This window comes from Stegastes partitus, unplaced genomic scaffold, assembly GCF_000690725.1.
Source record: "Stegastes partitus isolate 25-593 unplaced genomic scaffold, Stegastes_partitus-1.0.2 Scaffold2398, whole genome shotgun sequence".
Lineage (NCBI taxonomy): Eukaryota > Metazoa > Chordata > Actinopteri > Pomacentridae > Stegastes > Stegastes partitus.
The window spans coordinates 17,048-33,991 of NW_007580129.1; the positions used below are offsets into that span (position 1 = coordinate 17,048).

Sequence of the window (16,944 nt, forward strand, 5' to 3'; positions counted from 1 at the left end):
AAGCTAAAATCATAGACTTTTTTTTTTCTCACTGAAGTGTTGTTGAGACTTGAAAAACTGAACCCATCTTATCCTTAAACCTAAATTCAGACCGACACAATGTGATTTACAGACAATAATCAAGCATAGACGGAAAAGAAAGACAAACACACCAGTCGTTATGTTTCACTATATTTATATTATATCATTATCATTAAATTCAATGTAGTACCTGAAACTAACCACACAGGCTGGACAGGCGACGCTGTCCGGCCTCAACACACGGTCCCAGCAAAGAGAGAAAAGAGACAGAGAAAGGCACAAAGAGTTTTGAAACTGAGAAAATGACACAACATGATGATCGGGGCGGAAGGGGAAAGGTGCATATAGACGAATACATGAGCAAAGAAAAGACCGGTATAGGTGACTGGGTCGAGCTCCAGAACTGATGCAGGCCGAGACGACAGACACAGAAAGGCACAAGTAGAAAAAGTAGGTATTTTCATTGACATTTTCTGCTATATTTTTTTCTTTTTTACCCTTGAATGCAGGATGAGGCTGAGGAGGAGAAGACAGCGTGAAAACAGGGATACTCGTCGCCTTCACAATAAAGGCCTCATAGCAAATCTTATATAGTTTTTTTTTCTTCCTTCTTTTTATCCCAAAAATAAAAAAAGGCACAAAGACATTTGAATTACAAGATGGAGTCGGAACAAGTGTTACATGGAGTAAGCATATAAAATAAAAAGGTGTCTTAAAAACAAATAAAATTAATACTATTATTCTGACCGTCATTTTTATTATTATTACCATTATTATTATTATTTCCGTCATTCCTATTGGTGTCATCGATCAGTAATTCCTCTCTGAAACAGCTCCCAGTTTGTTTGACTCAGAGAGAAAAGAGACAGAGAGAGAGACATTTACACCGAGTGATGCTGCTGAGTTTACTGAGGTAAATGTTTGCTGCCTGCTGCAGACCCACTGCACGCTACGAACCAAACTCTGTTAAAAAAAATCCAACATTTGAACTCAGAGGACGGTTTCTCTTTATTTCAACACACCCAAGCGCAGAAAACAGCCATTACTTTAAAGCTTTTTGAGCCATTTCTAAAATCTGTTGTCGGGAGGCGTTTTTCTTGACACAAAAGAGGACCAAGAATTGACCTTTGAGGAACTCCACGTGATGTTTCGTGGTTAACAACTATCAAGGCCCTTGAAGAACAGAAAAATGGAGAAAGTCTTCAGGAATTGTTTTCAATCTTTAAAGTTGTAATTATTCTTTTACGTCAGCTCGTGTTGGAAATTTTTCATGCTGTCCGGAGTCTCTATAAGCAGAAACAGCTGATCAGTCATGTGACTTGCATGTGCACACCTCCAGCACAGATAACATCCCCTATTTTCAAATCAATTTGTACCATTAAAACTTCAGAAATGTCTCAGCTGCTGCTAGAAAACATCAGCAACCTGCAGCCCGCATGTGAATCGTACCATTAGTGTTAATATTATTATTAGTCATATACATTCAATCACATAATGTGTTTATGATTGGTTTTTAATTCACATTTCACGTGTCGGTTTGGTGCTTCCCGCTTGTTCAGTCTGACATGACTGTAATAATGTATTAAGGTTAGTATATTAATGTTATTTCAACTTTAAGACTTAAAACCCAAAGGAATCATCTGCATCAAACTCCCAGTGTCAGGAGCACAACTTCTGGTCCTCAGAAACTACATTTCTAGCGCATTTCAGAGCTGTTTTACCAATATTTTACATGTTTTACAGCAAACTGGAGTCACGTTTGCAGCTGGTTTAGATGCTTGAGTACAGTACCTCAAATTTTTTGTCAGTATAGTCGACCTTACAGCTCAGCTGCTGTCATTACCATGGACTTCTGTTGGTCAGATGATGTAGTCATACTAAAATAACGTCATCACCTCCATGGTAATGACAGCTGATTAAAACAGCAGAGTTTTTCCTACACAGAGGAATCTTTGGCACACCTAAAAATGTTTCAGTCGGTGCCAAATTAGTTTCATGTCAAGCGTCACACACATTTTTGTTTGTAAAAAGTGGTCAGAAATAAAAGGACATGCAGAGATTTCTGTCAAGTAAGGTAACACAGACTCATTCGTGTTTCTCTATGACCGTCAAGCGCAACTGAAACACATTTGCCAAGAATACCATCATTTTCTTATTTTATTTTATTTTATTTTAATTCTGTGGTTTTGTGGCAACATATCAAAAGTTTGCTTTAAATTCACTTGATACTCATATGGAAGCGCAACAACTGACTGTGTTGTGAAAATATCAGCCGCCAAATTTACTTTGGACTTTGTTGGTTTAAATTCTGTTTAAAATACAGAGAACAGCCTGCTATTATTAGTAACCATGAAACATCCTGCGGAGTTCCTCAGGGTTTGATTCTAGGTCCTCTTTCGTTTCATGAAAAACACCTCAAAACAACCGGGTTTTAACCTTAATTAGGTGTGTTATAGTTTCATCACAACACAGAGTTTAAACACAGAGTCAGTAACTGTGTTTCCATATGAGTCAAGTGAATTTGACGTGTGTCGCAAAAAAGAAAATACAAAATCGCATTTAAAAAAGTTAATGGAAATGACAAAATTTGAGGAAACATCCCTTATCGTGGCTCACAGCTTTGTAAATTGACAACATTTTTTCTGACAGCTGTTGCCAAAATGATTTTGTTTCAGGCTTCCTCTACACTGTTTATTACAGCTACCGTGGCCTATAGCACGGCCCTCCCCTCTGACAACACTACGCAGCCTAGTTTATTAAAAAAAACAGGGTAATTCACAGTTGTTGCGACAAAGTTGTCTTTAAATTTGCTTGACGATTATATAGAAACTGTAGTTTTTTTCTTTGTGCTGTAGATGCAACAAATAAATTCAGCTTTTTTAATGGAGTTTGGTGTGGTGAGAGTGTATCATTGTGGGTCTGCTCGCTGCAGTAGAAATGTCTGTAGAGAGTGTTTGGCCTCTGGCTAGCGTGGACCGTGGTGAGGTATCGGGGTCTGCTGGCGTCCCGGCAAAAAGAAAGCTTATCTGGCTAAAGGAAATGTTCGGCTAGTTTAGTGTCGTGAAGCTGCTCTCAGCCGCCTTCTCTCTCTCTCTCGTATAGTGTTAGTACTTTTACTCCTCCTCGCTAACAAAATAAAAATACTGGTTATGAATGGCTATGATGTACGCCGCCTCATCCAATCTCGCTTTCACTCGCACAAACGCACAAACACAAACACCACCTCCTCCTCCTCCTCCTCCTCCTCCTCCTCCTCTTCCGACCTTCATCAGAAGAAGGAGTACTGGTTATCGATGGCTCGGGGGGCCCTTGCTCCGTCCCTCTCTTCCCCCTCCACAGCTTCCAGTTGGCGGAGAGGAGTGTCCCTCTCCTCCCAGTCCTCCACGCCTCCTCCACTGCCTCCTCCGCTGCCTCCTCCACTACCTCCTCCGCTGCCTCCTCCGCTGCCTCCTCCACTGCCTCCTGCTGCTCCTCCAGCAGCGGCCATCGGCGCCACAGTCGCTCCTCCTCCTCCTCCTCCAGCTCCAGCTCCACCTCCAGCTCCAGGCTCCGTCTCGTTGCCTCTCTCTTGGGGGGGAGTTGGCGGCGGCGGTCGGCCCGGCGGCAGCGGAGGAGGCTGAGGAGGGCTACGGGGTCTGCTGGTCAAGTCTGTGAGGAAGAGACGAGAGGAGGAGAAAAGAAAGGAAAAGAAGAGAAAAGGTGTAAATAACGGGAGGAGGAGGTGAAGACAGCGGTGGGAGGGAAACAGAAAATGGCTGTGAGCGGGGGTGGAGGAAGTCAGCGGTCGTGGAGTCCATGGAGGTCATGGAGGGCGTCGGATTCAACGCAAACACACTCACACACATGTGTAACTGCTGAGTCTGAACTCCATGTTTAACCCTCTGAACTACAAAACCCACCAGCAGGTTTTAAATGCATGTTTGCTTTCTTTAAGAATCACCACTTATCAGCCAGGAAAAGAAATTCTCAGATTTTCAACTTTCCAACAATCCTAAAAAAGTCTGTGCTCCTTGGAGCAAATTAATTTATTTTTGCAAGTTTGACAGTGTACAAGAGTCTTTTTGAGACTTTCCAAGACCATTTTTAAGCCTAAAATCATGATATCCAATCAAAATTGCTCTTTGTACATCTCTTGTGTAAAGATTCCCGTGATTTAGAACAAACAAACTCTTTGGGACGATCATATCCAAAAGTTTAAAAAGTAGAGTCGTGCGAGTGCAAGTGTTTTTGAGACTTTTGTTTGGAAATTTACCAAAATTTAACCATTTACGCAAACAAAATTTTGTGAAAAATAAAAAATATCTGAGCTCCTTGTTGCAACCAACAAACCATGAGTGACTCAGCTGTGACCAACAGTCACATGGCAAAAATTCAGAGACTTTTTGGCTGAACTGCAGGCTGTGGATTGGTTCTGGAGCATCACGTGACCACAAAAACCACTGAAATAAACCAGTAAAAGCTGATTTAAACTGATACACATGTCAGTGGGTAAAAGCTAAACCACCTCAGTCACTCGCTGCCACACACTCGAGTCCGGTCTCACTTACACACAGTCAGAGATGGGGGTTGATGGAGAGTCGGGATGGCGCGTGGTGATGACATCACAGACTGTAGGCCGACTGCCCGCCCTGTCGCGGCCTGCAAAGGACGAGCCAACGGATACAACAAGACAACAACAACAGAGAGGTCAGAACAGTGACACACACATCGGGCAGATGGAAGCCAGGTGAGTCTTTTCAGGTAACAAACTACAAGTTGTCTTGAATCATTTCAAATCATCAAACCTTCAAAACAATTTCTCCTGACCATCTCTGATTTGTCTGAAAGTTTTGTAGCATAAAACCTGGATATTTATAAAGATATTTGTTCCATTTTAGCCTGATATAATCATATAATTTCCAGGACAATCTCTTTTTTTAAACATTGAAATTTGAGGCTGTTTACACAACAATATCTCAGAAATATTTAAGATAAGAGTTTTAAATGTTACTTCTCATCATGTCATTGATTCTAGCAGTTCTTGTTATGCAAGTTCAATAAATGAAGCCTTCTTTTGCTTTTTTGTGATCAAGTATTTGGTATTATAAAGTATTCTATAGGTTTTGTTTTGTATTGTGACATGTAATTACAGTCAGAAGGTGGCTTCTACATTATCAGGTTTTTTGTTATTGTGAGCTCAACGATGGGACTTTTCATGATGGTTTCACTTTCTTTTAAATATTTCAACTCCATTATAATCAGGGATTATCTGATCTTCTTGTCCAATTTTACACATTCTAAATCAATGGCATAATTAGAAATATCAGTGAACCTTTAGGTTTTATCTTAGTTCCTGAGATGTTGTCTCAAAGTTCAATGTGTAAAAGAAATGCTGAAAGTGGGTCGACATGCTTTTTAAAACATGTATATTAAACGTTTTTGATGTATCAATTTAAAATGTCAGACACCATTTTAAATATCCAGACTTTCTGATTTAAAAAGTTAAATAAAATTCGAGCAGATCAGAAATGGTCGAGCAGAAGGCCGCTGATGATTTGAGAATCAATTCTTGCTTGATAAAACCAATTTCAACAAAAAAATGATTTGACATTTTTAATGGTCACTTGCTTCCAAAATCTGACTCTGATATGTAGAGGAAAGGCAACAGATGAGTTAAATGTTCACTTCAGGGAGCAAAAGTAGAGAATGTTGCTAATATGACCTTTGGAAATGGTAGATCATGCAGTGTGTACGTAAAAGCATGCAAATGCACACAGATAATGACATTTAATGGATTCGTTTCCAGCTCAGCAGTACATTCACACCTCAGAGGTAACTGTCCAGGCTCTGGAGATCCACGTCACTCTAACTCAACAGAGCTGGTTTATACCGACACCACTGAATTAAAAAAATCAGAGTCTCTTCTTGATCCCACAGAATCAGCTGATTTTTAAATCTGCAATGACTTCAGTATGCTTAATGAAGCCATGCAAAGTTTTTCCTTTGTACTATGAATATTTTCAGACCTACAGGCTCTTTAACTACACAGAGGGGAAATTTCACACTTTTTCCATAATTTCTGAGCCTCATAACTTCATCAGTACAACAGATAGACACATCATGAGAAGTTCAGGGCCTACAAACAAATTTGCGTTCTGGTAAAAACTGCAACAAAATCCGTTTTACATCCGCTCCAGGTGTCACAATCTAAAGACTAAATTAGTTTGCTTTGAGTATCAATATTATGGCGTACATAGTAGTCTGAACAGCAAAACTGCAGCAGTTTAATGTCTATGACACAGAGTCATAGCAACAAGCATGGGCTAATAGTCAGATTTTAGTGTATGTATTTGAGTGTTAACATAGTATATTAGAGGGAATCATGGCTGGAAGATAAGCCTGATATCAACTGATAAGCGGAATCGAAACTAATCTTTCTTAACGATTCCTTTAAAACTGGACTTCTGGAACTGGTTCTTGATGCCCAGCCGAGAGTTTGATAATCTGAAAAGCTATTTGCATAAAGTTGGTTCAACAATATAAAATAGCGTCATCAGCATTAAGATTTACAGACGATACGAACAGCAAAAGAAGTGCTTCAAGCATAAAGCCCTGTTGGACACCTTTCGTAACAGCTAAGCCAGATCCAAATTAAAACTTACTAACAGTTCATCTGGAATCAGAATTTTGGCACGACTACTCTGCTGGAACCGGTTCTTGATGCCCAAATGTGGACGCTCAGTATAAAGTAACAGTCAACTCAGGTAACAAATTCCACAGGTATTAACTTTAAAACACAAGCTAAAGGCTAAACATTAACTGTAGAAAATCAGCTTTAATCAAATCCTAACATTAACCATTATTCAAAACACAACGTTAACAAGCACAATGTCATATTCAGTAATGAAATAACCTCCTCACCATATCACAAAGTAAATAAAAGCATATAAACACACGTTATTGGGAGAATATAACTGAAGTATGATACAACCCTATCAGCTACCCGGTGCTGTGGTTCTTCCACCAACAGGAGACATGGAACGCTGAACTGTGAACCAATACTCGCATCTATGATTACAAATCCAACTTAGCAGTAAAGTGCGTTCTTTATAACCACGTTGGTCTACGTTCAGATCCCGCTGCGTTGTAGGTTTGTGTAGACTACAGTCAGACACAAAAACACGGTTTATGATTAAAATTTTGACAACAGCAAGTTGGAAATTTGACTACAAGACGCCAACCACAACTCCTCAAATCTGACTGTCATAACCACCCTTAAATCTAAAGTTGAGCGAAGTTAACTTGGGGGTGACTAATTCAGTTTAAATCGGTGTAGTATCCGCCATGTTGTCGCTCCTACCTGGCTGGCGAACAGCAGTGGCACCCACGAAGCTGATGAGCGTGACGTCGGAGGCGCCGCCGGACTCGAGCGGGATCGGATGCACCCGGAAGTGCTCCAGCATGTCGAAGATGGACTGGAACCAAAGGTGCTGAACTCGACACTGACCGTCCTCGTTCAGGGACAGACGCAGGTGCTGCAGGGAGGTACAGACAAAACGTATTACTTAAAACCTGAAATCTAAAGCTCAGAACTACCCTTTGAGGAACTAAGACTAAATAAAACAATTAAATTCAACTTAAATGATCAACTATTTTGTATTTTATTCACTTAGTTTTAGCGATTGGTCAGACAAAACAGACAAACCCATGGAGGACACTCTTTGGAAGATATTGTGATGTGCATGTTTCGGTATTTTCAGTAAATTCCAGATTTTACATGAATCCTAACAAACGTTTGACATACAGTGCTTGTAAAAGCATTCTCCCCCCTTAGAAATGTTGTCGTTTACAAGTACACCACAAAGACAAAAGAACACTCCAAGCAACTTAGTGAAAAGGTTGTTGGAAAGCATAAGTCAGGGGATGATACAAGAAAATATCCAAGTCACTGAATAGTCTTTGGAGTCAAGTTCAATTCGTCATTCAGGAATGGAAGGAATATGGCACATCTGTAAATCTGCCTAGAGCAGGTCGTCCTCAAAAACCAGGCAAGAAAGAGACTGGTGAGGGAGGCCATCAAGACACCTAGACTTCTCTGAAGGAGTTACAATCTTCAGCAGCTAAGCTTCATCTTCAGCAGACTGTTCATACAGCAACTGTCGACTGTCACAGCTTTATGGGAGAGTGACAAACAGAAAACTAAAAAAGCTCATATTAAATCTGGACTAGAGTTCACCAGAAGACATGTGGGAGACTCTGAACTCAACTGGAAGAAGGTTCTTTAGTCTGATGAGACCAAAATGGAGCTTTTTGTATAGAGAAAAGCAAAGTATCGAGAAATCCTGGAGGACAACCTGATGCAGTCTGCAAGAAAACTGTGACTTGGGAGAAGATTTGTTTTAAAGCAAGACAATGAACCGAAGCAAACAGCCCAAGCCAACCACGATCCCTGTGTAACCAGACAGAGTTTGAACAGGTTTAAAAAGAAGGAGATAAAATTGTAGCATCCAGATGTTCAGGCTGATTGAGACCAACACAGGATCGATGCTGAAGCTGCAGCCAAAGGTGCATCTACTAAATACTGATGGGAAGAGGACGAAGACTTGTGCAATAACTTATTTTATGTTTTACATTTTTAGTCAATTAACATTAGTTTGTATAAATCTGTTTTCACTGTAACATAGTAAATTTGGAAATTCTTCTTCAAAACACCAAATCACACGGTTGTGTGAAATGTGAAAAAGCAACCAAAGGGGAACACTTTCAATGGGATGTACTTCACTTTTTATTGGTATTGTAGTCCAGAATGACCCTTCACAACATCTGACACTGCACATATGGCAGTGCAGAAAAGTACAGCTGATTTTCCTACTTGCCCTTCACCTGGAGTTACACCTGGACTCACCTTGGCCTTGCCCTGGAAGTTAAAGGTGAGGACGTATTCTCCGCGGCGGGTTTCACTCTGACGGACCAGAAAGACGCCGTGGCTCGCCGGGCCTCCAGCCAGAACCAGCTGAGCGGCTTTGAGGCGCGACAGAGTGCCGTGAAACCACTGACACTCGCTGAGCGGATGTTCCACCGTCTCTGCCGCCGTCACCTCCGAGAACAGGAAGGAACCTGTACAGGCGACGCAGACACATAATGGTTGAATGCTGGACAGGTAAATATGTGGTACACAGGCTTTTCACTGCATAGACTGTGTTCATTAACAGAGGAGACAAAAAAAGCTTCTGCAGCCACAAAGAGTTAAATTCATTACAATAAAGGGCAAAATCCCTACAAAAAGATGCAAAGGACTACAAAATTATGTGAAATTACCACAGAGAGATGAAAATTACCAGCCAAAATCACCACAAAAAAAGATGAAACACTCCCAAAACAACCTCGACCGGGAATAAAGTTACTAAAGTTACACTTTTACACACAATCGAAATGTTCCAAAATGAATGAATTGTAGATGTCACGCACTTTTGGTTCAATATTTAGGTTTCTATAAACCCCTGGATCATATTTACCTGTGGCGTCTGGCGTCTCAGCAAACGGCGTTCCCAGACTAGCTCCACCTCCGCCGAGAATCCTGCCGTCTGGTTCGTCGAGAGGCGCTCGAGGCGGCAACTCCGGTGGGAGAGGATCCATGAGAGGTGACGAGCCTCCGATACCTCCGTAGCACACTGAAACCAACAAAAAGAAGGTTAGAAAAAGATTATTACAGTCCTAAATGACTGCACAAACTGAAAACCATAAATATATCAGGAGTTTATCCAGAGACACTGATCAGAATATAGCTGCATGCAAAAGTCTGGGCACTTTTAAGCTAAAACTAAATCAAAAAACAAACAAAACCACCATGAAAAGACACAAATCACCACAAACATACATTAAATTATCATAGTATCAAAATGATGCTGTGACCACACCACATAAAGACACAAAACCAAGAGCACAGAAAGCGCCAAAAAAGATGCAAAATCACACGCCACAGAATGAAATCATTATAAAAGACAAATTCACCACAAAAAGACAACAAATTACCACGAAGATGCAAAATCCCCACAAAAGAAAAAAAAATTGACAGGTCAAATTACCACAAAGACAAAATCACCACCAAAAGATGCAAAATCATCACAAAAAGACATAAAATCATCAAAAAAAAGACACAAAATACCCACAAAAAGACCCAAATAAGTACAAAAAGATGCAAAATCATAAAAATACAAAAAATAACCAGAAAAAGATGCAAAAACAACCAGAAAAACATCACCACACACTGACCTTGTGAGAGTCGATCTCCGATCTCAGGAGTCCCGCTGACGTCTAATGGACCACAGACACCTTCAGCATCCTCCTGCTCACTGTGGGACAAAGGTGAAACCTTCAGACCTTCACTTCCGACAGAGAGGCAGAGACCGAATACCTGCTGCAGCCAGGTGGAGGTTTACCTGAGACAGATGCCGTTCCTGATGTCACTCAGCCAAGCTCTCATCTGAACAGCATCTCTGGTCTCGATCACGTATTGAGTCAGTCCGTCCAGCTGAGGAGAAGAAGAACAGCAGGAGTTCAAATCCAACAAAACATGAACAAAACTAAAGTAAAACCAAGTAAAAGTTCTAAAACGAGAAGTAATTTATTTTACATTTAATAAAACAAAATGAAAATGTCCAAAAATGTAAAAAAAAAAAAAATAAATAAAAACTAACAAACTAATCACATGGCACGTACACAATTACAAGTATTCAAATGAGATTGAACAGTAAACCAAGTGATGTACGTATTGATAATCTCAATTGAGCCAACTTACACAAAGAAAGCCCGGCTATGTCAAGCCCTCCGGTCTGAAAGGGCCTCAGTGTGACAGAACCAAAACAATACTGCTTTTTTTTTTTTACCTGTAGCAGGAAGGTGTTCTCCTTGTCAGGGACCTCCAGCGCCGTGGTGCTCCTCACGTCCACAATGGAGCAGCAGGGGACAGTCAGCCGAGGCTTCGAGGACTGAGGACACAAACAGCGATTCACCGTTTAGTTCATCATCACAATGTTAGCAATTATCAAGCAGCCATGGATGGGTGGATACAACATGTAACAATAATTTTCTTTGTAACGCATGTTACAAAGTGCCTCACAATGAAACTAATGTCAAAAGAAAACATATAGAATACTTTTAAATGTGAATTTCAAAGTGGTGTTCATGCTTATATCATCTCTGCTTTCTGCCCGCAGTTAAGCCAAATAGTCCCTGAATTTCTGTCCGGCTGCTGTTTGTCAGTCACAGCTTAGAATGTTAGTTTTTTTTACACAATCTAGTGCGAACAACTTATTCTGGAAGAAAAGTGATTTTCATTAAATATCACCATTTTAAACTTAGATTTAGTGGCCAGTGTGTTTTGGAGTCACAGGAGAGGAAGCACTTACTTTTGGTGGAATGAAGAACTCCAGGTAGTACTCCTCTCCACGCTCACCGCCCTCTCTGTCTCGCTCTCGGAGGACCAGCCGACATTTATGCCAGCGTCCTCCCCTCCAAGGAACGTTTCCTCCGCTGGCCAGAGGCTGCACTGGACCTGCCTGAGCTGCAGCAGCAGCCGAGGCAGCGTTGTTGTTGTCCGTACTGTGATGCAGCAGCCCGAAAGAGAAGCCAGAGAAGCCGTGGCTGCCGCTCAACTCGTCGTTGGACGAGCTGACGCTAACGCCGCCCTCCCGCACCAGCCGGCCCACCTTCCTTGGAGGACCCATGGCGGCAGCGGCACTGCTCGGAGGCAGCGTGGAGGCGCCAGCGGCGGTCGGGGTTAGGACGGGCGGAGGGGATCGGGACAATCGGAGCTTCTCCAGACGATGGCTCCACTTCTCTTTCTCGCCTCCTTCGCCATTGCTCCGTCGCCGGTCACGAGCCGCCTCCGACAGCGACAAGGAGGTGGCGCTGCTGGAGGACGAAGGTGGCAAGGAGGATGAGGAGGAATGGGGCAGGGAGAGGGGCATGGACAGGGACACCGGCATGGAGGAGGTGGGTGTCGGAGGCTGTGTACCAGAGTTCCTCTTGGAGGATGAAACCAAGCTAGCGTCCTGCACACCCATAGTGTAGCTGTAGCTGGAGGGGAGCTGGCTCTGAGCCGAGTCGCTGGAGGAGCTCCTCCAGTGCAGGATTCCTCGAACACTGCCCCGAACGCTGCGACCGACGCTGCGCAGCGAGAAGCGCTTCTTTAGTTTGTTTTTTGAGGAGTTGGGTGTACCGTTACCTTTGGATCCGGGCGGAGGAGTGACAGAGGAGGGCGCCATCTGAGGAGTGTGAGAGGGATCGGCGTTGTCCACCTCCGAGGACTCCGCTTCCCGCTCTTCTGGCTCGACGTCCTCCCCGACCGACGCCACGCCAAGCCAGCTGTCCTCCTCCTCCTCAACAGGCGCCTCTCCATTGCCGGGGGCCATCATGGCGGCCCTCTCCTCACGCCGGCCATTGTTTCCTCCCACAGAGGAGCAGCACGACGATGATGAAGATGGAGGCAGGACTTGGCCGTGGGCGTACGAATCCTGAAACCTGTCCCCGCTGCGGTTCTCCAACACCAGCCGTGTTGGTGCAGGCTTACACGAGGCCCGTGTCGCGTTTGTTTGCGGGAGGACAGCTGCCCCGGTCGCTGACAAGGGCGAGACCGCTTCCTCTTCCAGCGAAGTAGCATCAGACTGGGGAGCCCAGCTCACCATCTCGTCCCTCCCAGAAGCACAGCTTGGTGGCAGCGCCCCCTCCAGCTCGCTCTGGAAGTGACGCACAAAGCGGTCGGTGAAGCGCCGGCAGAAGGCGGCAGCCGAGTCAGTGGAGTAGTGCGGGTTCTCCAGGAGGAAAGCCCGAAAGTGGCGTGCAAAGTCTCCAGCCGCGACTCGGGCATGAAGCTCACAGAATTCGGTCCAGCTCAGGCAGGGCGAGGGAGAGGGTGTGGGGGTGTCGGACAGGGAGGACGGGTGAGCCTGGGTTGGGGGGCTCACCAGGGGCGGGAGAGGGGGAGGCCGGGGCGACAGGGGCAGCAGAGAGGGGGAAGGAGGGGATGGAGAGGGGGATGGTGATGGAGGTAAAGGGGAGGAGTTCGCCGCCCTCGGACTGGGCGGAGTCAACAGAGAGCCGTTCATCCTCCTAAAGATCCGTCAAATCACTTCAAACATAAGACACCAACCTGAAGCGGCTGCACAGCTGGAGTAAATGACGGGGGGCAAACACAGACCATCGGGCTGCTAATTTACAGGCGAGTGTGAAGTGAAGCCCCATCTACAACGCAGAGTTAAAAAGGCAATGCACTGAACCCATGCGAGGGTTAAACAGAGGTCAGACGTCTCCAAGGCCGAGCTGTTTGCTACATTATTTTGGGGAATTTAATCGTTTCAGCGAGAAAATCCAGCTTCAGACAGTCAGTAAATTGAAGGTTGGATGATTCAGGAGGTCTACCTCTTCTTCACCGTCTGTCGGACATCCAGAGAAGCGTGGCCACATCCTACAAAACACACAAACTTTAAATTAACATGCGATAAAAACTCTCCAATATACAATCATCTGGGTTAAGACAGGACTGAGGTTACCCCACCATCTCCAACTCTTTCTAAATAGATTTCTTCAAGTGGTCTGGTGAAAGTTCCTGTACTTTTCCAATATATATTTTGCAGAAAAACTAAAAATTGCACATCAGTTTTTCATCTCAAATCATCAGGGTCTTTCTGCTCAAACATTCACTTTAATATCAAGAATAACAGTTGAAGGTACAATAAAAATAAAGCAGTAATCAACAAAACTTTTACTCAAACTAAGAGGAACTCAAGGAAAATAGAAGGATTTTAACCCTCTGAACTCTACGCAGCTTCTGAATGTTTTTTTATTTTTTGTGGCCCCTGTCGCATTTAGGCTCATTTTTTATTTTTGATGCAGACAAACTAATCTCACTCTTTCTTTTTTTTTGCTCCCTTTACATTTCCCCTCACTGTGGACTTGTTTTATAGATTTTAAACTGAGCAAATGAAATTCCAGCATGAATGACTGAAATGTACTTTCTGGTGGTACATATTTCTGCCCATATGAAACACCTTAAGTAACTTCAATGGATAATACTTCTTTTGCTTGTAGTCGAGCACTTTCTCAATGTGTCATTTGTACTTTTACAACAATAAAAGATGCAAACACATGTCAAAGTAGCCTTAACTGACATAAATATTATATCAGCTTCACTTCACATGTTTTCTGACCGAAAAATTCTATATCATTTAGTAAACATGTTTAAGGATAAACAGGAAAATGTAGGTAAGGTAGGCATTTAATATTAGTCTGCAAATTACACAATTCAAATTCAATTTTACAGCAGTTATCCAACTTAAATAAAACAGAGTCCAATTGTGTTTTTAAAAAAAATCAGTTTCCAGTTGCACATATTTCTGTGGCCATGTGAAAAACTTTATGCAACTTTAGTGGACAATGGTTGTTCTACTTGAAGCTGAGTATTTTCACAGTGTGATGTCAGTACTTTCACTTACATAAAGGGTGGAAATACTTCTTCCACCACAGCAAATGTTTTCGGACTGAAAATTCCATTTAATTTAGTAAACATGTGTAAGGATAAGCAGTAAAGTGTCGCTAAGGCAGGTAGCAAATGTTAGTCTGCTATTTAAAGTCAATTTTACTGCAGTTATCAAAGTTAAACAATAAAGATTGTAATTTTATGGTTTGAATACAGATTTAAATATAAATGAATAAAACTAAATTTTCTAGTGTCACATATTTCAGTCATATAAAATACTTCAAGTAACTTATTGGATAATACTTGTTTTACTTGTAGCTGAGTATTTTCACAGCGTGTTGTTAGTGCTTTTACTGAAATAAAGGCTGTAAATACTTCTCCCGCCACTGTAACACTGATAAACAATCACTAACCACACGTAGTAAATCTGAAAGAGGAGTTAAGTGACATAAATATCAGACAAACTCGCTTCACTCGTTAGCTGCTAACACGAAGTAGCAGGCAATGTGTGAGTCTTGCTCATTCAGCTTTCTTTAAAGACGTTAGCTAGCTAACAATAGCTAGCCAGGCTCAGGTTGCCTACAAAGCTGCGCTTCGTTCCCCTTTTTATTCACCATCTGCGCTCATATTCAGGTGTTTTTCAGGCTCGCTGTGATGAGCACTTATTGAATCATCGGACTGCAGCTAACGCCAAAGATTCTTTGCGAGCTAAGCTAACCGTTAGCCAGCTAGCTAGCTATTAATAAACCCAGCTATCAATATTGGTCCAGCGCAGCGTGCGGTGTCGGCTCTACCTGTAAATCACAGTCCGCCGTGTTGCTCCGCGGCTCCAGATGAAACTGGCACACCTGCAGTCAGCCTTCCAGTCCACATAACGGAACAAACATCCTCCTGAAGCTTGTTGTTGTTGTTGCTAAATATGAATATTGCTATGCCTTGCCTGGACCCGTTCTTCTCGCTCTGTCCCGCGGCTCTCGCGATACTTGGGAGGTCGGCAGTGAGAGCAGCGGATCGTTGTTGTTGTTGACAGCGGCGGATATAAACAGCTGGATATGAGGGAATGAACCGAAAAGTTGACGTCCGGCCGGACCCTCCACACAGAACCAACCGACACGCTGCTGGTGCATCCTGACCCGGACAGAGCTCCGTCTTGAGGGCTCCTTTTCAGCCTCAGTGCACCAGAACATCCAGAACACCTGCAGAACACGTTCAATTACTACTACTGTGCTGGTTTTAGGTTAAAGTAAGGTTTAAAGGAAAGTTAATAGTACTTATCTAACCTGTTAACAAGAACATTGATGGCATTCTATCATTCAGACAGAAATCTCTTTTCTGTTAATGTTTCCACGTTATAGTTGTCGTTCACACAAGATTAGACAAAACACCAAGTGATGTATAATATATAACAATGCAATAACAAGCCAAATCTAAACCAGTAGCAGCTCATCAAACTGCCCAAATGAATAACAATTGTGAAAATTCTGTCCATGTGTGATGAAAGCCAAACTTTTTGTACAGTAATTACTAAAGTCACTGTGGAATTGAATGCAGCTCCCTTTTAAAATTGATGCTGCTGCAGGTATTTAAAAACTCAGAAGAAAGACTTTCAAACAGCTCAGAGTAACACACCAAACGGTCTATCACAGGGCTACACTTAGAGACAGACAACCAAGCACACTTACATTCACACCTACGGACAATTTAGAATCACCAATTAACCTCAACATGTTTTTGAACTGTGCCAGGAAGCTGGAGAACCTGGAGAGAACCAACACGGCACCGGGAGAAGATGCAAACTGCCATATGAAAACCAGAAAGAAAAAACAACGTAATATATTCTGTTTGATTTTCATCTTTATTGCAAAGTCCAGCAGAGCAGAGATGAAAACAACATCCAGATGACACTTTGATCAAACTTTAGTGCCTCAGTGTTTCTAGAAGAACATTTGAACAAGAATTATAAAGTCACCGTTTTTATTTAAAGCCCAGAACTGATGAAAAATATTTACAAGGAAAAGTTCAAAACGTTTACATCAATCAGAAAAGGACCAAAGTCAGAAGATAAAGTTTGAATCCCAAACAGTCCCAGTGCTGCCAGAGTCCAGGTTCAGGCCCCCTCAGTCCACCTCCTCAATAGTGGGCCCCTGGGAGCCTCCTCTTGCCTGCTCTCCACAGCTGCCTGCAGGCCTCCCTCCCTGATACAACTTGCTGATGACTGGGTTGCACACTTTCTCCAGCTCCTTCTGCTTGTGTTGGAACTCCTCCTTCTCAGCCAGCTGGTTGCTCTCCAGCCAGCTGATGGTCTCCTCACACTTCTCCAGCAGCATCTTCTGCTCCTCCTCACTTATTTTGCCCTTCATGCTCTCGTCCTGCAGGCTGTTCTTCATGTTGAAGGCGAAGGACTCCAGCGAGTTCTTGGCAGCGATTTTGTCCTTCTGCTGCTCGTCCTCCACTTTGTATTTCTCAGC

The 16,944-nt window shown here is 42.9% G+C and overlaps 2 protein-coding genes across 3 annotated transcripts in view; both read right to left on the reverse strand.

The window, feature by feature from the left end:
- Nucleotides 1-158: 158 nt before the first annotated feature.
- sh2b1 (SH2B adaptor protein 1) lies at nt 159-15,431 on the reverse strand. 2 transcript variants are annotated; one of them, XM_008305070.1, is made up of 10 exons: nt 15,271-15,431; nt 11,409-13,465; nt 10,887-10,988; nt 10,440-10,531; nt 10,273-10,352; nt 9,516-9,671; nt 8,906-9,117; nt 7,361-7,535; nt 4,569-4,659; nt 3,574-3,669 (listed from the first exon to the last, which is right to left on the reverse strand). In XM_008305070.1, the coding sequence occupies exons 2-10, from the start codon at nt 13,104-13,106 to the stop codon at nt 3,648-3,650; spliced, it is 2,628 nt and encodes an 875-aa protein (XP_008303292.1). In that variant the 5' UTR covers nt 13,107-13,465; nt 15,271-15,431; the 3' UTR covers nt 3,574-3,647. The 2 variants fall into 2 exon arrangements, with proteins under 2 accessions (XP_008303293.1, XP_008303292.1); XM_008305071.1 differs by lacking the exon at nt 4,569-4,659 and having other exon boundaries at nt 159-3,669.
- Nucleotides 15,432-16,312: 881 nt separating this feature from the next.
- The window catches only part of LOC103374916 (heat shock 70 kDa protein 1-like), a 2,099-nt gene continuing 1,467 nt past the window's right edge, over nt 16,313-16,944 (reverse strand). Inside the window, exon 2 of the mRNA XM_008305072.1 lies at nt 16,313-16,938. Within this exon, the coding sequence (XP_008303294.1) occupies nt 16,594-16,938 (345 nt within the window). The 3' untranslated portion in view covers nt 16,313-16,593. The remainder of the gene's footprint in view (nt 16,939-16,944) is intronic.

Coding starts and splice junctions, on each gene's coding strand:
- sh2b1 (XM_008305071.1), bottom strand. CDS start 13,106: ATGAACGGCTCTCTGTTGACTCCGCCCAGTCCGAGGGCGGCGAACTCC. Junction 9,672..10,272: donor CGGAGATCGACTCTCACAAG/GTCAGTGTGTGG, acceptor TGTTGGTTTCAG/TGTGCTACGGAGGTATCGGA. Junction 7,536..8,905: donor ACTTCCAGGGCAAGGCCAAG/GTGAGTCCAGGT, acceptor ACCTCCCTGCAG/CACCTGCGTCTGTCCCTGAA.